The sequence below is a fragment of the Hypanus sabinus genome, unplaced genomic scaffold (assembly GCF_030144855.1).
Source record: "Hypanus sabinus isolate sHypSab1 unplaced genomic scaffold, sHypSab1.hap1 scaffold_740, whole genome shotgun sequence".
Lineage (NCBI taxonomy): Eukaryota > Metazoa > Chordata > Chondrichthyes > Myliobatiformes > Dasyatidae > Hypanus > Hypanus sabinus.
Window position 1 is genome coordinate 20,557 of NW_026781591.1, and position 27,851 is coordinate 48,407.

The following is a 27,851-nucleotide window of genomic DNA, read 5'->3' on the forward strand; positions in this document are numbered from 1 at the left end:
GATGATGAGAGGCATTGATCATGCTGAAATGGCTAACACAAGGGGTCATAGATTTAGGTGTTTGGAAGTAGGAGGTACGGGAGAAGTCACAGATCCTGGTGGGACCATGGATTCCACTGTCAGCAACGGTGGTAGAGGTGGACACAATAGGGTCCTTTGAGGAACTCATAGATAGGTACATGGAGCTTAGAAAAATATGTCAAAGTGGAAGAATCTCTGTAAAGTGATCAAAATTAATTCTGAATATTAAACACTAAATGACTGATTGCGTAAGCATTCCTCCTCCTTTAATATGACACAACAAGTCAGCACTGGTGCAGCCTATTGGTTTTAGAAGTCACATTAGTATTTAAATTGAGATCTGTTTTTGGACACCTGTGTGCAGTCAAGATGTCTGAATTTATTGTAGTAAGTCTACAAATGTACCAGGAAGTTTCAACTGTTGGCGAAGCAAACCACATCCTGAAGACAGAAGAACACTACAAGGAACTCTGTTAAAGGGTTATTGAAAAATACATGTCAGGAGATTGATACAAGAAATTTCCATGTCACTGAATATCCCTTGGAGTACAATTAAGTCAATCATCAATAAATGGAAAGAAAATGGTACAGCCCTAGATCTGCCTGGAGGAGCTGTCCTCAAAAACTGAGTGAACTTACAACAAGAAGACTGGTGAAGGAGGCCACCAAGAGACCTATGACAACTATGGTGGAGTTGCAAGCATCAGTGACTGCGCAGACAACAATTGTTACCTGGCTGCTTCACCAGTCACAGATTTATGGGAGAGTGGCAAAGCGAAGGACGCTGTTGAAAAAAAAAGGAAAAAAACAGACATGAAATCTTGGCCAGAGTTTGCCAGAAGACATGTGGGAGACCCTGAATGTTCTAAGGTCGATGAAGCCAAAACTGAGCGCTGCCCATCAGACTAAATGCTATATTTGTAAGCCTAACACTACACATCATCAAAATCACACTGTCCTTACCGTGAAGCATCATGCTTTGGGGACATTGCACTGCAGCAGGCACTGGAAGTCTTGTGAAGGTGGAGGGTAAAAAGTATGCAGCGAAATACAGGGAAATCCTGGAAGAAAACCTGATTTAGTCTGCAGGAGAACTGCGACTTGGGAATATATTTGATTTACAGCAAGACAATGACCCCAAGTGTAAAGCCAAAGCAATACAGGAGGAGGGTAAAAACAGCAAACGTACTGTCCTGGTGTGGAGTATATGTATAAGCTTTCCAGATCAGTTTCAGACCGAGGTGTTATGTCAAAGGAATACGCTAATATAGGCAGAGCGAACGTGTTTATTGCTTTTGTTATATTGTTACTATTCAGCTCTGTTTGGCAGACTTTCTTTAGCCCTGAAGTAAATTCTGTTGAATGATTTCTGTTTATCACGCGGTGATCTATCTCTTTTGCTTGTTGATATACCAAATATACCTACATGTTTCATATTCATGTATCTGCTATATTGAATCCTGATGATCTGTCATATACTACTAACTCCACTGCACCTTTCGTAATGTTTCTGTTCAATACTTTTCTCGTCTAAAGGTAATGTTTATATCTTTGGAAATTAGTTCTGTTATTTGAATTAGTTGCTTTACAGATGCAACAATGAATATTTTCAAATCATTCTCTATAGCAGTTACGTCAAGCTATAATGCATGTTTTCCTGTTTTTCTCCGATTTGGTAAATTAGAGAGCGGGTTTAAAGCCAGACAAAACCATAGCAGGCTTAGCGTTTCGCTCAAGAAAATGCGTATGTTTATTTTGATAACAGTTTTGTTCCTTTGCAGTTGTTAGTCGGTGATTATTGTACTTCAATGCTTCGTCAGATGCTGTAGATGTTTCACAAGTATTTGGTGTATATTTTAGGAGGTTTTGTTAACCACGAATGAGGGACAGAGTCAAATGTCCAAATTTCTTTTTCCATAGTCAATATAAAAGCATAAAAGTCCTCTGTTTTTCCTCCAGACTTCATATAGGATTACATCATTTATTATCAGTTAATCCTTAAATCCCTTCATAACCTAACAGTATCCTTTCAGCCTTTCTGGAAGTATATTCTGGTTAAGTCAGTGACTGGTTATTAGTTGCAAAATGCATGGTTATAATTTTATATATAAAATTGTCTTATTATTATTAAGAGCCAATGATAACATAATAGATGACCATTATAAATACAGAACTAAAGCTGTCATTGAGGCTGGTAGTAAACACCTTCAGCCTTTTATATTTTCTGTCCCATGCACGTATTAAAGAGAGAATGTATGAGGTGGGATAGTGATCAGCAGCAAAGCTTTGGGTGGGGGAAATAGCATCTTGCTAACTTGATTCACTTCTTCCAGGGTGTGACAAAAGTGATGGATGAAGTTACACATGAATATTGCCTATTTGGATATTAGTCGGGTGTTTGACAAGGTCCCACATGGGAGTCTCATAGAGAAAATTAACATGCTTGGGAACTAAACTTCTGGATTCATACATTATCTTCCCCATAGCAGTCAGAGGCTTAAACTGGCTGGCGATCTTTGACCAGTGACGTTCCACGTGTACACATATGTCCCTTTCCCTAAGACTGGTCTCAAAACTTACCCAACAGTGCTCTGGGAATTGCTTTACCAGAAGGACTGCTTTGCCAGAAACGAATCAATCCCACCCAACTCACTCACCATTTTCAATTTAGGATGGGAATAATTACTGGGGCTTTCAATGAGATTCGCTTCCCAGTGATCCTCCGTCCATCCTGACGAATGCACTTCCCACAACTCATACCCCAGAAATGCTCTCCTAAGCTGGACAGCTGCATTTCCCTCCGATACACATCCTGGAAATCCTTGAAACAGGTAGTACATTTCCTGTAGTGGGGACACGGGTGCCGTACTGCCTCATGTACCACACCCACACATTTTCCCTCTCCTCTGAACAATATCTATGTTTCTCAACCTCCAACAAAGCCTCACATTTACCCTCCTCCGTACCACATTCTGAGAACACATCACCCTCACATTTCACTCACCCACTCCTTGTTTGAGACTTGGCAATTCTATGTTTGATGAGCTTCCAAGTTGACAGACAGTCGCCTCACTGGTGCTGGTTCCAGGGTCCTGATCAGTGTCTCTGACGTCACTGTCTGTGGGCAGAATTTGCTCCTCCTCCTCTGCAGCCGGACTGCATTCAACTGGGACATTGCTCTCAGTCTCACCCTGCTTTGGTGCATTGTTTCCGGTGTCCCGATCATTTTCACTCGATGTGCTGCCTACTGAAAACCTCCTGAGTAATTTCCGTACCTGATTTAATTTCCCACCTGAAATAAATGACGAACTACAAATTAAACTAGAATGACTTAGAGCTCAGCAAAACAAGGATTCACAATAGGTGAATCACAATAATATCATAATACTTAGGTACAGAATTTGGCCAATTGGCCCATCGAATCTGCTCCACCATGGCTGATCCTTTTTTCCCCTCCTCCACTCCATTTCTCGGCCTTCTTCCCGTAACCTTTGATGCCGTGTCCAATCAATAACCTACAAGTCTCTGCCTTAAATACGCCCAATGACCCGGACTCCACAGCTGCCTGTGGTAACAAATTCCACAAATTCACCACCCTCTGGCTAAATAAATTTCTGTTGAAATGTTTATCCTGAGGCTGTGACAGCTTATCCTGGACTTCCCCAGCACAGGAAACATCGATCCACATCTACTCTGTCTAGGCCTTTCAACATTTGAAAGGGTTCAATGAGATCCCCCACCCCTCACCTTTCTAAATTCCAGTGAGAATAGACACAGTGCCATCAATCAATTGAGCCGAGACTCCGGCTGACCAGATTTGGAGTGGAACTGTGTTGGTGAATGTGAACCACACTTCCTGCCAGGTGACCATCGCACTAAGCCAGTGACCAGACACATCCACTCCCAGCTACAGAACAGGATCGACACAATAATAGTGATCACTAGCTCTGCAGTAGTTGAACACACTGATAACCAAGAGATCTTAATGGAATGGTGCCCAGTGATACCGGGAAATAACACTGGGATTATTTTCCACAAGAATATTCTCCCTAGGTCACAAACTGTTCAGTCACCTGTGTCACACACAAACCAACCACTGAATTGCACACTGTAAGATCCCCTAGATCACATACTTTCCGTCTGCTGTGTCAAAGTGTCCGGTTCCTTGGTTCACAGACTGACCATTACCTCGAGACGCACACCGTCTTGTCCCCTGGGTCACAAACTGACCATTGCCTTGAGTGACAAATGGTCCTGTCCCCAGGGTCACAGACTGACTCTTACCTAGATATGCACACTGTCCCTTTCACAGAGTCACAAACAAATCAGCCACCGGATTACAGGAGACGTTGTGTGGAGTCGAGATTTAACAGGTTTGCCATCATTAGCTACAGAGCAGAACACAGGCGCAGAGATATCTTGTGACAATGTTATAAACTGTTGGTTGGACCAGTTGAAATGGCGTGCACAGTTCTGGTAGCAATACTACAGGAAGAATGTATTAGTGCCTGAGAGACTGCTGATTGAATATTTCATTTACAAAAGATTGAATCCGATAAGAACATTTTCTGACTCAGAGAAAATAGCTCCCCTCCATAAATGCTGCCTGACCTGCTGAGTTCCTCCATCATTTTATGTCTCTACCCTAGTTCCCCTCCAGAAATGCTGTGGGATTCACCGTAATCCTATTCACCAATGACATTACGTTGTCCCATCTTATCCTGGACTTCCCCAGCACAGGAAACATCGATCCACATCTACTCTGTCTCGGCCTTTCAACATTTGAAAGGGTTTAATGAGATCCCCCACCCCTCACCTTTCTAAATTCCAGCGAGAATAGACACAGTGCCATCAATCAATGGAGTCGAGACTCCGGCTGACCAGATTTGGAGTGGAACTGTGTTGGTGAATGTGAACCTTCTTTGATTATGTTTTTTCTCTTGCTGTTTTTATATTTCCTGTGCTGTATCAGCATTGAAGCTCATTAAACGTCTTTTGTGAAAATAACTTTCACCATTTGTCCACAGCCCAGACATTCATTGGGGTATTAAAACACGGAAACACACCACAAATTTACCTATAATGAGCTATCTCCTGATCCTCAGCAATTCTAAACATTGGCAATGTTCTTGGCTTGGCTATAGAAAACAGATTTCGGAAACTCACTTCATCTCCTTTGCGCAGCATTCAAGAAAATCAAGGGGAGTTGCTAGCTACCCAACCAAAACCTGAACTGTTGTGTTATCACACAATCTCTGAAATTCTGGAAATGCTCTTATCACCTGTCTCTGAATTTTATAAATGAAAGTTGGAGATGTCTTTCATCTCTAAACAGTCCCTGCAGTGCAACAAGCCCTGAGCCTGGACTTTTGTGCACAGATGGGACAGAGGTTTAATCATAAAGATCCCAGTGATCATACCTGTAGCCATTCTGAATCCGACTGACGATTCCTGGTTGTTGATTTTTGCTTACTCTTTGGTCCCGGTGCAGAAATGCTCCACCTGCCGGTGATTATCTGAATTACATAGAAGCAGTCAGTGAGTCGGAGATTACTTTGTAAATATGACAGAACCTACATCCCCTGTATCAGAGCAAGAGTTGGCTTAGGGACTAACCATTCCCCATCTGTCGGCATGTCTGTCCAGAGATATCTGGCGCATCCTACTGATAGAGCAACAGAGCACAAATGCAGACCCTTCTGCCCGATGAGAAAATGCTAACCACTGTGCCCATAGATTTGATCCTCTTTTTCTGTTTTAGCCCCATTTCCTCCTGGCATCCTCAATCCATCTGCTTCTGGAAATATACAATTATGCCTGCCTCATGAACTTCCTCTGGCAGGTCCCTCCACGTCATCACCAAGCTCTGCGTGAAACCATTGCCGCTCCTCTTTGTTTTACAATCCATTTACCACTCCTTTGCGCATTTAGATGCTATGATAATAAGCTGTGATAATATTCATCATGAACACCATCTGCTAGTTTTGTGTCATCAGTGAACAGTGAACATAGTCAAGCCTTGTACATTTGCATTCAAATCATTGCTATCAAATAACGAATATCAAATGTCCCTACTAGCAGTCTGTGTAACGGCGACAACATGCACCTTTCGTGTACTGAACCATGTTTAATTTACTCTTATTATTAATACTTTTCGTATTGAAGTAAACGCATTTCAACCCATCTAACTGAATATATGATTCCCTATCCACAACCAATCCTTCCACAGTCTCTCTGAACATAATCCCAACTGCTCCATCATCTGCCCTGACACTTTGTTTGCCGTCCCGCAACAACTGAGTTTGAACTGACCCCGGCAGCTGCAGCAGATTCGTTCATCTCAAGTACAGTTACAACCCGTCCCTTTGGTACAGGGTCAAATTGGAACATAAATTCGTTGCAAAACCTTTTTCTGCTTATAACAGGGTCATGGGTTCTGAGAATTTATTAGTAGAAATATTTGATGAAGTCAGGGTATGTAAATGTAAATTATCAATTGGCTCTTGCTTTTTGTGACTGAATGAAATGTGGTGCTGGGACTTTTGGCATCAGATGGGTTGGTTCTCAGCAGAGGCTTGCACAACCATATACTCCAGGGAAGGATATCATTATAGCTTGCAACAGCCAGAGGAATCAATTACATGTCACTGTAGTTCATGGTAGTACTACATTTCTGCAACCACTACAGAACGAAGCAATTGCGGCGTCTCGTAAAAGGAGGGAATAGTCAAAGTATTTTGAGATGATTGTGATCTAACACAACCAAGCAAGGAAACATCATAAGTGATCTAAATGTATTTCAGAAGATACAAGGGCTTGAGATGTTCAAACAATGAGGGAATGGGAGTGGTTCCCTGACAGCACATCACCAGACCTGGAGTGATTGCAACTGGGTCTGACAGAGGCATAAGTGGTACTACTGGGCACATTCAGTCTCACTCCAACAATTTCCTACCTTCCCTTGTACAGGTATGTAATGTCTAAAGGACGAGTGTATGAGTAAACGAGACTCACCAAACTTTCTCCTGACTGAATGAAAGGAAACTCTGAGTCAGAACGGTTCTCTCCAGCAGGTGTCCTCAGTTTTCATCTCGTTCAAATGTTGCTGCTCCCTCGTCTTCAGTTGTTCTTTGCTTCCAGTCCTGGGCTTTTCTTCCAACAAATCTCTCAGCGCAGATCTAACTTAAATCGGAGAGATAATGAAGCACATTTTCAATATAAGGAAGAACAAAACATATCTGTTGAATATTCTTGAAAACAAAATTCATTGGAATTTATATCTTGAACGCAGATATAATGATCTGAGTGATGAATCTGTAACAATCCCACACAGTTTACAAAACCGGACAGGGAATATAAAAGAACACACACAGAAAGCTGGAGGAACTCAGCAGGCCAGGCAGCTTCTATGGAAATGAGTACAGTCGACGTTTCGTTTCTAATGCAACCAGCATCTTTAGCAATCTGCTCTGCACCCTCTCCAGCTGGAATGTATGCATGACAAGTTTTTCACTGTCCCTCCGTACATCAGAATAATGCCACTTATTGTGTGGCAATATTAGACAGACTGAGCTTCTGCTCTGGAACTTCTGGCGAGAAATTCACTGAAGTGTACAAATGTTTGGGAAGCCCGAAAGAATGGAAAGGCTTCCTTTTTGCATTAATAGGGTTATATACCTGGAAACGTTTTCTGCACTTAGGCAATCTGTAACAGTGCCATGGAGTCAATGAACAAAAAAATACCCACCCACAATGAGAAGACGTGATATATACGGATGTCTCTCCCTGATCTGAACGGAAGAAAGATTAAACTGCACAACCATGCAAAACAAACCTGCAGACGCACGTGACATCAGATGGGCCAAATGGCCTAATACTGATCCAGTATTTGATGGTTTTATGTGGAGTCGCCAGAGTGACGTCATGTGTGGGTGAGAGCTTGCATTCAAAAGTTGTTTAGTGTAGGTTTTAATGATTTCAGGGGGAGAACGAGGGAAACTTAACGGATTTCATCACTGAATCCGATGTTGTGTGATGTAAAGTCTCTTGCCAGGTGCCCTGCTCTGCCAGGTTGTCCGTAGAGTGGGCGGTGTGGTGCTTGTCTCGAGTTGGGTCACAAAACCCAGAATGTTTCTGGGGAAGAGTTTTCTGGGTGATTTGATTTGAGGTGGTTCGGTCAGTGCAGTGACTCGTTGTTTAGAATTTTCATAAACAACAGGAATTGCCAGCAGGGGAAACACAGATTCATATCAGATAACAGAAGACCTCTCGTCCCTGCTGTCCTTGTCTCCCGGTAATCTAAACACCCCACAGTGTGCGAATCATTCAGACAGCTGATCGCTGACAGGGATTTATTTCTTGGTCGTTGAAGTTCGCCCAGAGTCGGTTCGATGGAGTTAATGTGAAGTTTGGAGGGTGTCACAGTAAAAGAACCAACACCCGAACGCTCTGTGTTGTCCGTCCGACATCCTGCCACAGCTGGCGCTGTGGGGACCTCCTGCAGGTCAGGGCACAGTGCCGAACCCAACTGAATCCAGCGGTTCTCCTGAACGGGCGGCGGTGAGGAAGGGGCTTATCTCGGGTTTGTGTAAATCGTAGGTCGGTTGCAGTGGGTAAGGGCCGGAACTGAACCAGTATTCTGGGGTGTCCGGGGTTGCCAGTGCTGCAGGCCTGGTTTCAGTTTTGTGCCCAAGCCGGGAACGTATGATCAGTTAGTTATGATACCCAAGTTGAGAGTGTGGATGAGGGTGAAGGGAATCTGTCCACGGGTTCGATTGTGGGGTGAACTATGGGAAGGATGTGGGGTTATTGGTGGGGTGGAGGGAGGCTGGGGGCTTACGTATTATCGGATGCAGCTTACCGGGAAGGATGGGTCCCGAGGTAAATAACGGAGGATCTTTCTCTTTGGATCAGACATGATACGCGTCCTTTCAGGAAGCAGCAAGTTCCTCTTTATATTTGTTACTGTCTAATCTTGCTGTTAACATTGAGTTTGTTACAGGGCTCCAGAGTCTGCAAACAGATTATTGTTAGGAAGCAGAAGTTGACGGTGAGAAGTTGCTGCTTCGACTTGAGTTCCGTGCTTAGTGATGATCCCAGGGTTACACCCATTCCTACTTGTCGTGTATATCGATAATTTGGTTGAGAAGGTACAGGATATGGTTAGTAAGTCGGCACAAATTAAATTCAAGCAATCACATTTCTGAAAGACAGTAAGTATAAACAAACACCTCTTATTCCCGCTTCCCACTCAGAACTGACCAAAATCTACTTCAAAACATGCAAAAGCTTGAAATGAGCAAACACTGAGGGAATGTGAGTGGCTTTAAAGAGCTGGGCTGCTGACAACACATTACCAGACTTGGAGTGATTGCAGCTGGGTCTGACATAGGCATACCTGGCACATTCAGTCCCATTCCAATTGTTTCCTACCTTCCTTTGTATTGATATGCAATGTCGAAAGGACCAGTGTTTGACTAAAAGAGACTCACCAGACTTTCTGCTGACCCAATCAATGGAAACCCTGAGTCAGATGGGTTCTCTCCAGTTGATGCTCTCAGTCTTCGGGCTGGTTCACTTGTTGCTGTTCCCTCGTCTTCAGTCGTGGTTTCCTTTCAGTTGCGGTTTTTCTTCCAATAAATCGCTCATCGCAGGTCTAACTTTAAATAGACAGATAATAAAACACATTAGCAATACAAATGAGAAAAAAAAATATTTCTGTTTATCGAAGTTTAAATGTTGAAGACAAATATAACGATCTCAAAGAACAAATCTGAAATTGCCCCTCGCACTTCCCAATGCCTGATATGGGATACGAAGGAGTCATCGTTCAGTTATGGTCCGACACAAGATGTAGGAGGAGAATTAGATGATTCTGTCTATCGAGTCTGCTCCACCATTCAAACATGATTTTTATTCTAACGCCATATTCCTGCCATCACCCTGCAACCCTGAAGCTACTGAGCAAACATGAACATATTTAAACCTGCCATAAATATGCGCAAAGGGCAGCCTCCACCACCGTCTGCGCCAACAGTTTCCACACAGCAGCCATCCTTTGGCTGGAAAGATTTTCCTCAGGCAAGGCTGCAAGCCCGGGTGTTGTCAGCCCCAGGGTGCTCAAAGCCTGTGCCCCCCCCCCCAGCTATATGGAGTACTTCACCATGTCTTCAACCTGAGCCTGAGTCTCCAGAGGGTTCCTGTGCTGTGGAAGACGTCCTGCCTCGTCCCTGTACCGACGACACCGCGCCCCAGTGGCTCCAATGACTACAGACCGGAGGAAATGACCTCACACATCATGAAGACGCTGGAGAGACTTGTTCTAAAGCAGCTCCGGCCTTTGGTTAGGCCACACTTAGACCCCCTCCAGTTCGCCTACCAGCCCCGACTAGGATTTGAGGATGACATTGTCTACCTGCTGAACCGTGTCTATGCCCACCTGGACAGCCGGCAAACACTGTGAGGGTCATGTTTTTTGACTTCTCCAGTACATTCAACACCATCCGCCCTGCTCTGCTGGGTGAGAAGCTGACAGTGATCCAGGTGGTTGCTTCCCTGGTGTCATGGATTATTGATTACCTGACTGGCAGACCACAGTACATGCGCTTGCAACACTGTGTGTCAGACAGAGTGGTAAGCAGCTTTGGGGCTATACAGGTCCTTTCTTCCTTATTTTCACTATCTACACCTCGGACATCAAATACTGCACAGAGCCTTGCCATCTTCAAAGGTTTTCTGATCACTCTGCCATAGTTGGATTTGTCAGCAAGGGAGATGAGGCTGAGTAGAGGGCTACGGTGGGAAACTTTGTCACCTGGTGTAAGCAGAATCATCTGCAGCTTAATGTGAAAAAATTTAAGGAGCTGGTGGTGGACCTGAGAATGGCCAAAACACCGGTGAGCCCTGATCCCATCCAAAGGGTCAGTGTGGACATGGTGGAGGATTACAAGTACCCGAGGATTCGAATTGACAATCAACTGGACTGGTCAAAGAACACTGAGGCTGTCTACAAGAAGGGTCAGAGCCGTCTCTACTTCCTGAGGAGACTGAGGTCTTTTAACATCTGCCAGACGATGCTGTGAATGTTCTACGAGTCTGTGGTGACCAGTGCTATCATGTTTGCTGTTGTGTGCTGGGGCAGCAGGTTGAGGGTAGCAGACACCAACAGAATCAACAAACTCATTCGTAAGGCCAGTGATGTTGTGGGGTTGGAACTGGACTCTCTGACGGTGGAGTCTGAAAAGAGCATGCTGTCCAAGTTGCATGCCATCTTGGACAATGACTCCCATCCACTCCATAATGTACTGGTTAGGCACAGAAGTACATTCAGCCAAAGACTCATTCCACCGAGATGCAACACTGAGCGTCATAGGAAGTCATTCCTGCCTGTGGCCATCAAACTTCTCAAATCTTCCCTCAGAGTGTCAGACACCCTCAGCCAATAGGCTGGTCATGGACTTATTTCCACTTGGCATAATTTACTTATTATTATTTAATTATTTCTGATTTTATTTTGCTATATTTCAACTCTATTCTTGTTTGGTGTGGCTGTAACAAAACCCAGTTTCCCTCGGGATCAATAAAGTATGTCTGTCTGTCTGTCATCACAATTTTAAAAGTAGGCGTCTTTATTCTAAGATGGTGCTCTCAGAGCACAAACTCTGTCTAATGGAAACATCCTCTCCATGTCCAATGTATTCAGGCTTTTCAGAATTCAGTAGGTTTATTAACCATACATTCCCCCACCACCCCCACCGTCCCTCTGAACTCCATCCAGCACAGGTCCAGAACCATGAAATGCTCCTCAAACATAACACCGATCATTCCTGAGATTATTCATGTGAACCTTGTTAGCAACAACTGCACTGAACAGATTCCCAGGAACAACAGGCAAATTGATACCAGAACAATTTACTGCGAAAAGTTGTGCTTGCTTTAATGTTCTACTATCACACAACGAGCTTTTTCGATTTCCAGGTTAAATCAGGTCCATTTCAGGAAATATAAACCGGTCCAGGGTGAATGTAATAAAAGGAAACTGGAATTACCAGGAACACTCAGCAGATAAGGAACAGCTGTGGGGAGAAGAACAAATTTGACGATTCAGGTTTACACATTTCGTCACAATTACTTCAAACATTTTCAGTTTTTACTGCAGATCTCCAGTATCTTGAGTTTCTGCTAGATTTCCACTGCCTGGCAGGCGTGTGACAGTGAAGGGGGATTTACAAACACGGTCTTAACAGTGAACACACAGACCAGAAATACTCGCTCAACACCTCATAAACCTGGGCAGGTTGATCCCCGGGTCCATTTTACTTGAAGCTAAAACTATGATATCCCATGACCTAACCTCACAGGGTCACAAGGCTGAACCGATCACTTACCGACGCCAGAAACCTCGCACATCGTCCACACATCTCACAGCAAGTGGTGTATTCAGGGATATATCCACAACCAATGTCCAGATGCCCGAGACTTCTGATTCATTTGGAAGGAGGAGCATCGTGTCCCATCTGTATAAGTACTAAGAATTACAGCCCAAACCTCAACACTAGGACTCCTTGTTACCGGTATAATGTTGCAGTGCTTCCGCCAATCAGAGTTCAGAAACTAACACTCCATCAACCTATGGCCGAACGGGAACCTGATGGTCATCTGAATGGACCAATGATCGGGCGCGATAACCTGGGCGAGAGTCACAAGACACTGGGGATATGATTCGCATTGTGCCCTGCAGCTAAACTGAACTCAATTTATCATTTTCTTATTGTTAAATGAGGGCTTACCCAGCACAATTGGTCATCACATTTCCTGTAGGCTAACAGGGATAAAATGTTTTTAATATAAAATTGAAATAATAGCGATGGAAACTCTTTTCACCAGATTAGATTTGTGGAAAGAGAAACTGCGGAAGAGCCAGTATCAGGACTGGGACTGTCCAAGTTGCTGCCTGATCTGCTGAATGTGTCCAATGTTCTCTCTTTTTACTTTAAATTATGCACAGCTATTGACTGATTACAAGACATTTGTGACGGCCTGAACAAAGTTGTACAAATGTAATGCCCATATTCATTAGTTTTGTCTTCATTCCAATACAGGGATAATACAGTCAATACAGTCAATGCTTACAACATCCTCCCCACCCCACTATGTTACATCTGCTCCCGAGGCCGCTGTCTCTCACTGAGGGACCGTGACCAGAGAGCGATAACAATGTGCACCACTCCCTGCAGGTCACATGGGCTGTTACCCTGGCAACAGAGAAAGTGGCTCTCCAATAATGACAAAAAATTAAAGTACCCGACTCAAATTTAAATGCTGTCAAGATTAACATTTCGCCATTTTGCAACGTTGCAACTAAGATTGTAATTATTGATTACAGACTGGCCAGAAATTGACAAGAATTTTGAGATATATCATTGAGGTGCTGAAATACAGAATGGACAGGGGTTGAACAAGGTGGTTGATACATATTATTGAGCTGGTGGGATACAGACTGCACAGAGTTTAAACAAGTTGCGCGGGGAATGAGCAGATGGAACCAGATGGGACAAGGGATCATCATTAGTTTTCCCTGCATTCCAACACAGGAATTATTCAGTACACACAGTCAATGCTCACAAATCCTCCCCACCCCTTTATCAGTCCGTTACATGTGGTCATGGTCCACTAACTTTCACTGAGCAACGGTGAACAGAGAGCGATATAAATGTTTACCACTCCCTACTGGTCACATGCGCTGTTATTCTGACATGCAGAAAGAGGCCCTCCAAAAATGACCGAAAAAGTAAGAAACGGGTTCAATTTTAAACGCTCTGAGTCTCGTTATGACAAGATTAACATGATTCAATTTTACATGTACTTGTTCAAAATAAGTCTGTTAACCTTGGTTTTCAATAATTGGTGCGACCACACCCCACCCCCACACCCTGTACAGCAATAACCTCAACCAAGTGCTTCTGGTAAATGTTGATCTTAAAGCACATCGACTTGGAGGAATTTTAGGCCATTCCGCGTTACGAAACTGCTTCAACTCTGGGATGTTGGTGGGATTCCTTGCCTGAACTGTTGCTTCAGCTATACAACAACATCCCTATGGGATTAACAATAGGATTTTGACGCGGACATTCCAAAAACGAATTTTTCTTTTGAAATCACTCTCCTATCGATTTACTCTTGTCTTTCGGATCATTGTACTGTTGCATTATCCAACTTGAATTAAAACAGTTGTCAGACTGCTACCCTGACAGCCTCTTGTAAAGTGTCTTAATATAACATTAATACAAGGGCTATTTTATAACGTTGAAACTAAAATTGTAATGTTTGTCTTTACCTTACCTTATCCTGCATTAAACAAATCCACTGCTATTTCTAGGTAACAAACACCGTTCGTGCGGCAAAATACTTGAGAATGAGAACACGGTAGTAGTTTCCAAAGATTACAGCCTGAACAGCAACTCTCCCAGGACCCCTTGCTCCGGTAATATGATGCAGTGTTTCGGCCAATCAGAGTTCAAAAACTAACACGCCATCAACCCACGGAAGAACAGGAGCCTCATGATAATCTGGCTGGACCAATGATCGGGCTGTAAAACCAGGGCGTGAGTCAACAGACACCGGGGATACGTTTTACATTGTCTCCAGCAGCTAAACTAAACTCAATTTATCATTATCTTATTGTTAAATGAGGTCTTGCCCAGCACTATTGGCTATCACATTTCCTGTAGGCCAACAGGAATAAAACGCTTTTAATATAAAATTGAAATAATAGTGCTGGACTCTTGTTTCATCAGATTAGATTTGTGGAAAGAGACCCTGTATCAGAATAAGACTGTCCAAGTTGCTCTCCGATCTGATGAACACAACATCCTTCCTGCCCCACTATCAGTCAGTTACATCTGCTCCCAAGGCCACTAACTCTCAGTGAGGGGCAGGGACCAGAGAGAGAAAAATGTGCACCACTCCCTGCAGATCCTGTGGCTGTTCCTGGCAACAGGGGAATTGCCTCTCCAAACGTCACCAAAACAGACTCAACTGTAAATACTGGGAGTTCCGTCTGGCAAAGATCAACTCAGCAGCCATTTGGTAACATTGAAACTAAAATTGTAGTGGCTGTCTTTACCCTAGCTCATGCTGTATTCAATAAATCCTCAGGTACTTCCAGGTAACAAACACCGATTTCAGAAATAAATAAATGAGATAAAATATGTCACAATGAAGACTGGACAGAGGTTGAACAAGATGGTTGATATATATCATTGAGGTGGTGGGATACAGAATGGACAGAGGTTGAACAAGACGGTTGATATATATCATTGAGGTGGGGGATACAGACTGGACAGAGTTTGAACAACACGGTTCATATATATCATTGAAGTGGTGGGATACAGACTGGACAGACATTGAACTAGAAACCTGTGGAAAATGTAAATCATGCCAGCAGGAAGCAGTTGGAACACAAAAGGCACCAGAGCCAGAATTGCTTAAAAAATATCTCCCTGATCACTGATCCAATGCACAGACAACTGGTTGTCTGAAAATAAAGATCCGAAATAAATATCAGAAGCGGAATTATTCTCACCTTAATTCCGCAAGTATACTGTGTGTCGTTTCTTCCAAATAGCCCCGCCCCCGCCCCACAGGGATCTCTCGAAACCATGGCAACACAGGGTGCTGGAGGAACTCTGCAGGTCAGGCAGCATCTATGGATGGGTGTAAACAGTCGGCGGTTGGGTCGAGACCCTTCATCAGGACTGGAGTGGAAAGGGGAAGAGGGCAGATGATTGACTGATTTGGAAGGTGTGGCTTGTTGTTCTGTGAGACTCGGTGCTCAGGGTCTGCGAGCAAGCGGCTGCCTGTCCGGTCACATTCCACAGAACAGGGAGCGGCCGTTCCACTGAATTCAAATCCAAACCGGTTCGACAAAACACTGTCATTCAAATGTGAAGAAAGTTTAACCGTTTCTGCTACAGGGAAGAGCGATAGAATCAATGTCGCGATGTAAAGTACATTAGCCGGTGTCTCGAACGTCGACTCTACTCGTTTCCATAGACGCTGCCTGGCCTGCAGAGTTCCTCCAGCATTTTGTGTCTGTTTCTCGGATTTCCAGCATTTACTGAATTTCTCTTGTTTGAGAGAGATCGGTGACGGGTAACTGCCCGTGGGATATTTCCTATGTTGCTATCAGAGTGAGAGATGCTTTCTGCTCGCACTCAGTCGGGGCTGGTGTTGTTATTCTGTGAGACTCACAGCGCGATTTTCTGTGTGCAAGCTGCTGCCTGTCCGCAGGGCGGATTCTCTGCTGAAACCACACAGAGCAGTTCGACACTCCACTTCAACTGCACCAAGTGCAATTAATATTGTATTTAATCACTTCTGTTACAGAAAATACAGCAATAAACACCCGATAGTAGGGAAAAGAAAGTTCCCCAGTGTCTGAAATCTGAATGACTACCTGTTACAATTGCTACCAGAGTTTGTGAGATTCCAGCATTTAATTTTACCCTAAACTCCCATCATTTGTAGTTTTAATATCATATTTTGCGCTTTAATTAGATAAATTGCTCTGTGGCATTCTAAACTGCGACGTCCCGAACAGTAAAACAGTAAACTCTCACGGTCGCTCTGTTATTCTGAGTGGTGACTTTTTATTGTGTGTGTGTGTGTGTGTGTGTGTTTGTGTGTGTGTGTGTGTGTGTGTGTGTGTGTGAGAGAGAGAGAGAGAGAGAGAGAGAGAGAGAGAGAGAGAGAGAGAGAGAGAGAGAGAGAGAGAGAGAGAGAGAGAGAGAGAGAGAGAGAGAGAGAGAGAGAGAGAGAGAGAGAGAGAGAGAGAGAGAGAGAGAGAGAGAAAGAAATCGGAGAAGGGACCCGGCCCTGCCCTGTGGGACATTCTGGATGTCATTATCCGTGAGCAAGGTTCCTCCGCACCGACTCAGTACAAACCGCCCTAGAAAATGTGTATGACTGAAGGTGACGACGTCGTTTCTTTTAATGCATTTGGTCAACAACTAGTTCATTGAACGTGTCAGAACTCCCTTCTCCCCTTGTTTTCCCTCACACTCCGAACAAGAGCCGAGCCCCGCTGTAAGCGCTCACTGATCTGCAGAATCGGAGACAACATTTACCTCTGATGTTGGTACCGGCCGGGGTTTATCGCGGTCCTGGATAGCCGATCATGCACCGAGAACTCAGGCGGTGCTGCTGCTCCCGGGACGATTCGGTTAGAATGCGTTAGTCGCTCATTACAGATGGGCAGGTCCGGATGATCCGGGGTAAATGAAGCCGCCCGCAGTTCTGATCCCACACCTCCTCACCAGCCTAGTACAGGTCGGTCAGCGGGAGGAGAGGGGACTAGGACAAATGCAGCAAAAACAGACAGAATTACAGAGGCTGTGTGAACGTTCCCTCACGGTCGCAAAAAGTTTCTGTCTGGATTTCCGAGTCGATCTCACTTTTCCAACTCGCTGGGCGGAGCTTCTCCGGTTTATTCAGCCAATCCCAGGCTGTGATTTGATCCAGCCAGGTTCAGGCTCCACCCTCTTTGTCAACGTGGCTGTCAGCTGCAGGGCGAATTTCAGCTCAAACATTCCACATCCAGCACAGCTATTTCGAGATCAAATTAGTTAAGGCGTTTCAGAGCGGAGAGGATTAATGAAAGAGGGGTGGCGTTACCAGTCAGAGAAAATGTCACGGCAGTGCTCCGTCAGGACAAGTTGTAGAACCCGACTAATGAGGCATTCCGTGTGGAAATAAGGGATAAGTAAGTTATGGCCACGGTAATGGGGCGATATTAAAGACAACCCGACAGTCCCAGGGATTTAGAGGAACACATTTGGAAGATCGTATATTGCTGCAAGAAACTTAAGGTTGTTACACTTGGTGATTTTAACTTTCCACTGGGAATCTCATACTGTAAATGGACCAGGTGAGATAGAGTTTGTGAAATGTGTCGAAGAACTTTTCCTTCATCAGTACGCAGAAGATAAAGGTAAGCGTGCAATACTGAATCTGTTATGAAGGAATGAGGGGACAGAAATTTGTGCATAGCAACACTTTGCATCTGGTGACCACGATGCCAATAATATGCACCGAAATATACAGAAGGTTCGGTCTGACCCGTGGGTTGGAATTCTGAATTGGAGAAAGCACAATTTTGGTGGTATCAGAGTGGATCTGGCAAGTGTGGATTGAGACAGGCCGCTGCTTTGTGGCGAAAGTGTACTTGGAAGGTGTGATGACTTCAAAAACGAAATCCGTGCAACTAAAACAAGGCATGAAGTTCCTCTGATAGACAAGAGAGTTATTGAGAATTCCACAAACACGATAAGAGCAAAAGGATTGCAAGGGATAAAACTGTATCACTGGAAGATCATAATGATCAGAATAGATCACTGAACCTACTTCTTCAGGCAGGATCTCTCCCACTCCGGGGAGCCGGCAGCAAGCCGATGGACAAGCGGTCTCCTCCTGCTTCTCAAACATACATCAGACACTGGCTGCAGAAGACTGTTCACAAACGCCCCCAACTTCCCTCAGAAGGAAATGGAGATAAATAAAAAAGGGGGACATTTGGTTTGAAGTTTGTTCCACTTTGACAGTGAGTTCAGAACCGGAGCGGGAGACCCGTCTCCCAGTTGGTACCACCCTCTCGGCTGGTCCGCCTCTGCAGTTGGGTGTAACCAGTGATTGACATCTCTTCGCATCAATGAAAATAACGTAGTTTGTAAATACTCTGTTGATAGTGACGGTGGGGGTGGAATGACGTGATTGTTACCTCAGCCGTTAACACGTCTGAAAGCCCGCCAGGCAGCGCGGTTGAGTGAACTCGGCCTTTTCTCCTTGGAGAGATGGAGGATGAGAGGTGACCTGATAGAGCTAGATAAGATGATGAGAGGCATTGATCGTGTGGACAGTCAGAGGCTTTTTTTTCCCCAGGCCTGAAATGGCTACAATAAGACGACATAGTTTTAAGGTGCTTGGAAGTCAGTACAGAGAAGATGTCAGGGGTAAGTTTTTTTACACAGAGAGTGGTGAGTGCGTGGAATGGGTTTCCGGCGACAGTGGTGGAGGCGGATACGATAGGATTACTATACCCTGGGATTGCATTACAGAGTCGGGCTATTATATGGATCCCAGCTGGGTAGGATATAACTGGCTTTCTACCGTTCTCACGCCATTACTCCCGTTCCTGTTAATACTGTTGTTCAACAGTATTAACGCTCTGACAGTCAGACACATTTTAGTCACTAGTCGCGTCCGTAAGGGGTTGAGAGGTCAGAGCAAGGGGGAGAACCGCAGTGACCCGGAGATGGAGAGCAGGAGGAGGTCTGTGATCTTACTTCTCACCATCTCCGGAAGTTTCATCATCCTGTGGTCGGTGACTGTTGGCGAATTCATTTATTACACCATCGCCGGATTGGATCAGAATAATTACAACGATTCGGAATACATATTTGAACATACCGGATACATGCTGGTGATACTAAGTTGCTGCACAAACACGTTTATTTATGGAATAACTCAGACTAAGTTCAGAGAGCAGTTCATCAGCGCTGCGAAATATCCGCTCACGTTTGTTATTCAACTAATTAATAAACAAAATATTTAAGTTCTTATCAGAGGCGGTCGTTGTGTTTTCCATCTTGACACCACAGAATTGGCGGCCATTGGAGAACGTGACAGCGGCTAGAATGAAACCTGATCAGATCCCAAGAGAAACACAGCGTCGGAACAGACCCTTCGGCACCCGCAGCCCGCGACCTCCACCTCCAACCAATTATTAAACTCAACCTATCTTTTATTTTTTATTTTTCCCATAACTCTCCTTTCGTTACGGCCATAGACCTTTCGATAAAGAATCCCGTTCTCCAGCGTGAATGCTTATCAGTCAAGTGATTTCTTGGTTGCTTCTCGGTAACGGAGAGGAAGCGGCGCACTTTGCAGAAATGTTGCTTTCACGTGGAAATCGGGCTAAATTCACGCAAAGCGCTCCGGAATCAGATCAGGTCTGGTCCACACTTGAAATGAGTAGGCAGCGCCACGAAGAGATTCATCCAACATCCGCACTTCCTTCAACACGCCACCTACCTGTACAGAGACCCTGACTTCCACTGGGAGTGTATCTGTGTCCAGTCAGTTGGCATCAACTTTGCGATGCTTACCCGCACTGGGAATGTCTCAGAAAAGGTCCAATTACCATTTACAGAAAATCTGTGTCTCCCGGTAGATTGTATGACATTGTGAGGAAGGTGCCGTTCATTTTTATTTCCCTGTCTGTTTCTTTTGGGGGGGGGGGGGGGGTAGGGGGTGGGGAACAGCGCATCTTAATGACCGCAAAAATGTCGAAAAACGCCGATGGGATTTTATTAAGGTTTGGGGCGAAGGCCCAATAGTCAATTTAGACGATCAAGTGGCATTAGATGCAGGGGCAGAATTGAGCCATTCGTACCATCAAGCTTTTCCGCGATTCTATTTTGTGTGGACTGTTCTCAACCCCAGTTTCCTCCATTCTCCCACAAAGCGTTAGCATCCTCAACAGTCACGAATACTTTATTTTTTTTTTCTTAGCTGAAAGGATAACTTGGCCTTCACACCATTTGTATGCCAGCATTGCATTAGCGTTCATTACAATCGATTTAACCTGCAAGATGCCATTGGGGAATTCAGGGCAGGAAATCTTAAGTCCGTATGCGTCTCTTACTTCTGAATTTTCTCCTAAATTAGAAACTTTTCTGCACATTAATCGCTCATTCCCACACTTCCAGAGACTGCATTCCTGATGTCAGTTTTTTGCCCATACTGTCATCCTGACCCCAATGTCGGCGACACGAATTGTCTCTGCAGGTAAATCCGGGACACCTGAATCCCATCTATTCGCTGACTCTCCACTATTCAAAAGCTCTGTTATTGAATGAGTAGTCTCCCCCATTTCAGCCACTGAAGCTTGTTATACCTCTGGAGTTGTCATGGGTTTCTAGCGTGGACTCCTTCATTTGTCTTCTTCTTGAAGTTTTTGAGGACGGCGTGCTCTAGACTGATTTACAGCTGTGCCATATTCTGTCCATTCCTTGATCATTAACTTAACTGTTCCCCAAGTGATATTCCGTGACTGGCAAGTAATTTTCTTGTATTCATCTCCTGACTAGTGCTTTTCAACAACTTTTCCGTGGAATTGATTGGAGTGTCATTTTGTCTTCATTGTGTAGTTTTTGTCAGGACACCGACTCACCAGCAGCTGGACCTCCTAAAAGCAAATGCATTTTTGCTAACATCGATTGAAACACCTCGACTGCACACTTTGGTCTCTATTTAATTACTTATGTGACTCCTTGGCTGCACCATAAGACCTGAAGACGTAGGAGAGAATTAGGCCATTAAGCCCATCGGATCTACGTCGCCAGTCCATCATGGCTGATTCCGGATCCCAACAAGTCACATACACCTGACCTCTCGCCTTATCCGGTGATCCCCTGACCGATCCGGTAACTATCAACTTCCGGACTTGGGCTCGTCCGCAGACTGTGGAAGAGAATTCCACAGAATTAATACTCGCTGTCTAAAAAAATATACATTCTCAACAGCTGTGATGGTTAGGTGTGTCAAATTAAAGGAGGTAAATCCGTATGCGAACAGATATTTTGTTTTATTTTTGTAATTAATGTAGATTACTTTGCAGAGATCTGTTTTTACTTTGACACCAAGGAGACTTTTTTTTCTGTCGATCAGTGTCAAAGAAGCCAAATTAAATCCAGTGAGATTCACTGTTGTAAATCAATAAAACATTAAAACTTCCAAGGTGGTGAATACTTTTTATTGGCACTGCAGCGAGACTGCCTGAGCCTGTTGCGCCGTACCGTGTTTGTCAAAGTGGAAAGAGAGCGAGTTTGAAAATCTTCCTTTTCCAGTTTTTCCCTCTTCTCTTCCAGTCCTGATGAAGGGTTTCGGCCTGACCGCCGACTGGATATTCCCATCCGTAGATGCTGTCTGACTTGCTGAGTTCCCCCAGCTCATTTTGTGTATCGCATAAGATTTCCATCATCTGTAGTACCTCTCGTGTCGTTGTAAACCTGTCGGGATCAAAGGATATTGGGAATGAGGATGGTGAAGCTCCACGGGAGGGGAGTCGGGTAGGTAATACCTGCAGCTCGAGACATCCACATTCTAGCAACTATTTAACTCATACTAATTTTCCTTTTTTTATTTTTTTCACAATATTCCTGCTCTCGTCACCGCCACACCCCTGTCGGCAATTACAGAGCGGGTCAGGATCCGGGGACATTCAAGACCAAACCGGCGGTAATGCAACTCATTCGCTACTTTAGTCTTTTTGCATCGTAATTAAATGAAAACGGAAAAAAAACAATACAGTCTGCACAAACTTATTGGAAATGCTAAGCTTATCCTTCTCATGAGATAGACCTATTATGGAGAAATGTTTAACAACATGGAACAAGTATATTCGGTTCACAATTGTGTAGATTTCTATGGAGAAAAACCCATGCCTACTCCCTGATTTCTTCCTGATCACTGCACTGGTGTTTATTATTTTAGCTATCTGGAGATTGACCTAAATACTGCCGCACCGGCCTAACTGTTTAATGCTGTTGTTTAATAACTGTAGTACTAAAGCAGTTGTTGATGTTAGTATTGGGACAATGTGCACCCTGTTTATGTAACATAACCTTGCAATCTCCTCTTTCAACATGTCTCTCCTGTATTTTCACTTACGGAATTCAGAACGTTGTGCATGTCTGTATCGGATCTATTAAGTAAGCTGTTCTTACTTGTTTATCCTGTAACATTCTAACGAGAAAATTGTTATAACTTAACATACACAAAATGCTGGAGGAACTCAGCAGGCCAGGCAGCATTTTGGAAATAAAAGAGTACAGTCGAGTTTTAGGGCGAAACCCTTGGGCAGGGCAGGACAGGATAGAACAAAAAAGCTGAGAAATAGCTTTAAACGGAGGAGTGGGGAGAGAGAGGAGCGAGGCGATAGGTGAAACATGGAGAAGGAGAGGTAACGTACAGAACTGGGAAATTGATTGGTGAAAGAGACAGATGGCTATTAAAGAAAGCAAAATGGTGGAGCAGCACCAGAGGTAGGCGATGGGCGGGCCAGGAGATAAGGTGAGAGAGGGAATCGGGGATCGGAAATGTTGAAGGGGCTGGGGTTATTACCGACAGTTCAAGAAATCGATGTTCCTACCACCAAGTTGAAGGCTACCCAAAATGAATATAAGGTGTTGTTCCTCCATCTCAGTGTGGACAGATCACGACAGTGGAGGAAGCTATGGATGGACATATCGGGATGGGAATGGGAAGTGGTATTAAAATTGGTGGCAACTGGGAGATCCCTCTACCGACTCCCAGAAAGCAGTCCTCCCATATAAAAAGTACGGTGAATATGTATACAGTCGAGTCAGCTCAATCCATTTTAAATCTTCAGTCCCCGCAGTTGCCCTACGCTGGGTATGAAGGTCGAGCGCCCAATACCCGGCGGCTGAAAAGCAACCGGACCCGCAGCTTGAGGCCGAGTCCATTGACCGCCGATATAACAACACAGCTTGTCTCCTGCCAAGTGAAACCCTGAGAAAGTAGCTCCGGCTCTGTCTGGACTCTGTGCCACACAGCCCCCGGTGAAGAGCGGAGGATACGAACCCTCACTCCGGGCGGCTGCATAGAGCGTCGGTTCAGGTTTAGCCCTCGCTACGACCGAGGATTCGACCCCCTCCATCCGCCCGCCGATCGCACCCAATAAATCAACGAATCAAGCTTGCAGCGTACCCGATTAACAACATCCAAAGCGGTCTTGCGATCACAAGGTAATAGGCCGTGACGGCGACTTGCTGTTCAACTGTGAGCCTCCATCGAGTCAGGCAGCAGTTTGCGCAGCTCCTTCAGTATCTCCGACTGCCAGCAACTCGCTGGTGGTGCACACCTACAACACTTGGAGCTCTTAACGTACAGCAGGACATTGCCACCATTAAACCTACGCTTACGTGCAACTTCGGCAACTCTTGCTGACCCCGAAGAAGCGGCTGCGACCACACGCGCCGAGAACTTGACCCACCCCGGCACCAGTAACTGGCAGGAAGGGTAGACTGGGAGTGAAACAGAGCGATGTTGGGGGAGAGAGAGAGAGACTGTGGGGTGAGACAAAACGGAGGGTAAGAGAAAAACTGGGGGTGGCGGAGCAACCGGGGCAGAAGTGAGAGACTACCAGAACATAGAGTCAGACGAGAGAAAGATGGAATGAAGAGAAAAGGGGGAGAGGAAGAGGGTAGGCGTGAAAGAGAGAGAAACGGGGACAGAGAGGAGAGAAGAGAGAGAGAGACGAGAAAGAGAGTGACGGAGGGCAAAAGAGAAGGGAAGAGAGACAGGGACAAAATCTGCGTAGATAATCGAGGAAAATATACGGCAGAGAGAGAGGGAGGGGCCGCAGGAGAGACGGAGAAAGGGTTGAAAGATAGAGACGCGGTGCAAAGAGATTCGGAGTAAAAGAGAGACGCAGGCATGGGCGGAGACAGGGGATAAGAGAGAGAGTGTGTGAGAGAAAGCGAGGTGGAGAGAGAGAGAGAGAGAGAGAGAGAGAGAGAGAGAGAGAGAGAGAGAGAGAGATTGGCGAGAAAGATGGAGGAAGAGAGAGTCGAGCGAAAACAACGTAGAGAAAGTGGGAGGCGAGTGAGACTGGAGGAAGTCCTTTCAGGGGCAAACAGTAGCGATCAGGATAGTGGCGAGAAGGAGGAGAGAGGGACTGGAGGATTGAAGAGACTGGGAGAGACGCCAGGGCTGGATTGCGAGTAGCGGGAGAGAGACTGGGAGGAGAGATTATGAGCGAGCCTGGTAGGGGTGGGTCGAAACTACGTTTTAGGGAGAGAGAGTCGGCAGATAAAGAGTCGGGGTTAGAGAGAGGTGCGTAGGGGCTGACAGAGAGAGACTGGGAGGAGAGGTTATGAGCGAGTCTGCTAGGGGTGGGTCAAAACTACTTTTTAGGGAGAGAGAGTCGGCAGATAAAGAGTCGGGGATAGAGACAGAGGTGCGTAGGGGCTGACAGAGAGGGACGGGGATGAGTGATTATGAGCGAGTCTGGTAGGGGTGGGTCGAAACTACGTTTTAGGGAGAGAGAGTCGGCAGATAAAGAGTCGGGGTTAGAGACAGAGGCGAGTAGGGGCTGACAGAGAGAGACGGGAATGAGGAAGGGTGCGGCTTTATGAGTCAGTGAAAAGGCTTCTGTTCGTTATGGATTTAGAGGGCTTTCCGACACGCAGGATATTATGGGATTGTACTTCCATCATTGTGCAGTCCCTGTGGAACATTCACTCTTTTCCATGGTGCTGACCACTCTCTCCCCGACAACTTGAATCCATTCCTTCCAACACGTATCGCGATCTCCTATCGCGTATCGCCAGCATCACCTTCCCTTCCTCTCTTCACAATCACCAATTCCATGACGCCCTGCCGTTCCTATCTGACCCACACTCCCTCTATCTCCTACACTCCGCAGAGATAGCCCTACCTGCCCTGTGCGGCGCCCCCTGCAGTTCTCGGATGGGACGGCCCCTGAGTGATCCATGCAGTCCGTGAAAACAGCCGGCCTTCCCTCCCGTCAGCTGGTTGGAGACGTAGCTGGAGCTCAGTGTAGGCTGGAGGCGTGCCCGAGATGAATCTTCCCCTCCCTGAGCGACAAGCTGGTGCGGGCCGTAGTCCCCCATACCTCGGAGCATCCGGGTCCCATCTCCCTCTCCTCTTCGAAAGGAAGACCCCGGGTGCCTAGCCTCCTGCGTCCCAGAATGCCCGCAGCCTCCAGCCTAGCATTTAGGCCTGCGGCATGCTTCTGTCCCAAGCGCAAACGGAACTAACGTAGAGCGACCTTCCCGGGACGATGTACAGAGCAGCCTCTCTTCCCTTTCGTGCCGGGAAGGGGCCGGGTCGAGGGTAATCATTCACCTCAACCTCTACAGAAGGTATTCTGTAGCTTTAAGGAGAACTCCAAAGCCGTCTAGATGTATGGAAGAAGAGGATGGCTAGAGTGAGAGTAGGTCCGGTCAGGGGTAGAAGATGAAACGTGAGGCTGGAGGCGGGGGAGGAATGGCAGATTCGTAATGAAAACTTCCCTTCAGTAATCACAAGTGAGAGGGAACTTGTCGTTTGTGAGGTCAGCGTTGAACGGGCTGATGTGCGATATGGTTAGGTTAGGAGAGAGGATGTACTGCAAAGTTTGAAAAAAAAACACTTGGACAGATATGTCCTCTTGCATGGTCGTGCTAAACTGCGAGAAGCAGGCGGACGAGATTGCTGCACCCATTGCGATGATCTTTGCGTCATCACTGGCCGCAGAGTCGGCAAGAGTGGATTGGAGCGGGAAAGGGATCACGGATAACTGTAATTTACAGCCCAGTGTGTCCTACTTCAATGCTGGGCAAACTATTGGAGAGGATTCTTAGAAACAGGATTGACGAGCATCTGGACAGGCGTAACCTGGTTAGGGAGGATGAGTACGGCTTTATGCAGGACAGGTCATGCCTCGCGAGCCTGGCTGAATTCTCTGAGGTGGAGGCAAAGCACGTTGATAAAGATAGAGAAGTTGATATGGTGTCATTGGACTTTAACAAGGCACTTAGTACGGTTAACCACAGTAAGACCTTTCAGAGCGTTAATAGACTTGGTGTCCAGGAAGGTTGGCTGTTGAATTCACAACTGACGCCCACAGAAGGCAGAGGATTGTTGTGGGTGGAGCGTTTTCTTCCTGGATGCTTGTGATCGGTGAAGACCTGCAGAGATCCGAATTCTAGACTGAATTGCACGTCACGGGTATGGGGTGGTCGAGTCATTCATTGACAGAGATCAGGTCTCTGCAATACGACCCATGTGTGCACTGGAAAACGTTGCTCTTCAAACTGTGCACAACCCCCGCGAATTTCCCGAGGACAGGTTCCGTTTTTGATCGCAGGCCTCTGGAATATCGCTGTAGATCCTTTAAGTGTCTGGGGGAATATGTGCAGTATATTTTATTGTAACACATGTCAGCTGTCACTGTGATTTCCGTCACTCAAACCGCCCGGAATGATCGGCACGAGAAAAAGAAAAGATGAACGAATGTTCCCCTTTAATAAAGAAGTGTTCTCCATTTACCTCCCAAAAAACTCCCTCCCTCGATTTCAGAAGTGATTGTGCTCCGTCAAATGTTACAAGATAAATCGACATCAAGATGAATGTCTACTTTCAAAGCAACACAGATATATATTTTAAAAATCCCTTTTAAAGAGCTGAAGCCAGGTATCATGGAAAATAACATTAAAAAAGCACATCATATTTTGTTTTAAAGTAAATAGATTGCAATATCCATTGAGGAGTCAATTTCATAACACGGGGACAGTGAGTAAAAATAGTTTAACGTAAGTGTTTGTGCAGTTGGTTTTCACTAATGTCCCTGACGTGATAGCCATGCTAATTGCCTCAGTGGAATTGTTCTCTGCTCAATAAAAGTCTGATAAACCGATCACAAGTCCATCTGAGCAGCTGAAACGTTCCGTACGACTGAACGCTGCTACTGACGGAATATGGGATATCCGGCCATTTACTACATCGCGGCCATTTTCTATCCCACACTTGTAGCGGTTGGTGTCCCCGGTAAGATGCCGGAGCTGGTCACTTTATGTATGGTGCCGTCGTTACTCCGCTGCGGTATCCGCACTGTTACTGAGCACAGATGCTACCATCGGCTGAAACGTGTTTCTAGAATGGAGGATTCAAGCATCTCATTGTTTTATATTTGATTTCGTACTTCGATCGAAGTGATTTTTTTGTCAATTATGTTCGTACCAATA

At 45.4% G+C, this 27,851-nt stretch overlaps 1 protein-coding gene across 4 annotated transcripts in view; it reads right to left on the minus strand.

The window, feature by feature from the left end:
- The window catches only part of LOC132390020 (NACHT, LRR and PYD domains-containing protein 3-like), a 35,833-nt gene extending 18,549 nt beyond the window's left edge, over window positions 1–17,284 (minus strand). The window contains exons 1-5 of one of the 4 annotated variants that reach the window (XM_059962601.1): window positions 17,148–17,284; window positions 9,513–9,680; window positions 7,036–7,203; window positions 5,442–5,537; window positions 3,026–3,313 (exon numbers count right to left, since the gene is read on the minus strand). In XM_059962601.1, coding sequence (XP_059818584.1) covers window positions 3,026–3,313; window positions 5,442–5,451 — 298 coding nt within the window. In that variant the 5' untranslated portion in view covers window positions 5,452–5,537; window positions 7,036–7,203; window positions 9,513–9,680; window positions 17,148–17,284. Of the gene's footprint in view, window positions 1–984; window positions 1,083–3,025; window positions 3,314–5,441; window positions 5,538–7,035; window positions 7,204–9,512; window positions 9,681–14,361; window positions 14,476–17,147 lie in introns of those variants that run through there. The other 3 variants (XM_059962602.1, XM_059962600.1, XM_059962603.1) reach the window with 3 other exon arrangements.
- Between the last annotated feature and the right edge of the window lie 10,567 nt (window positions 17,285–27,851).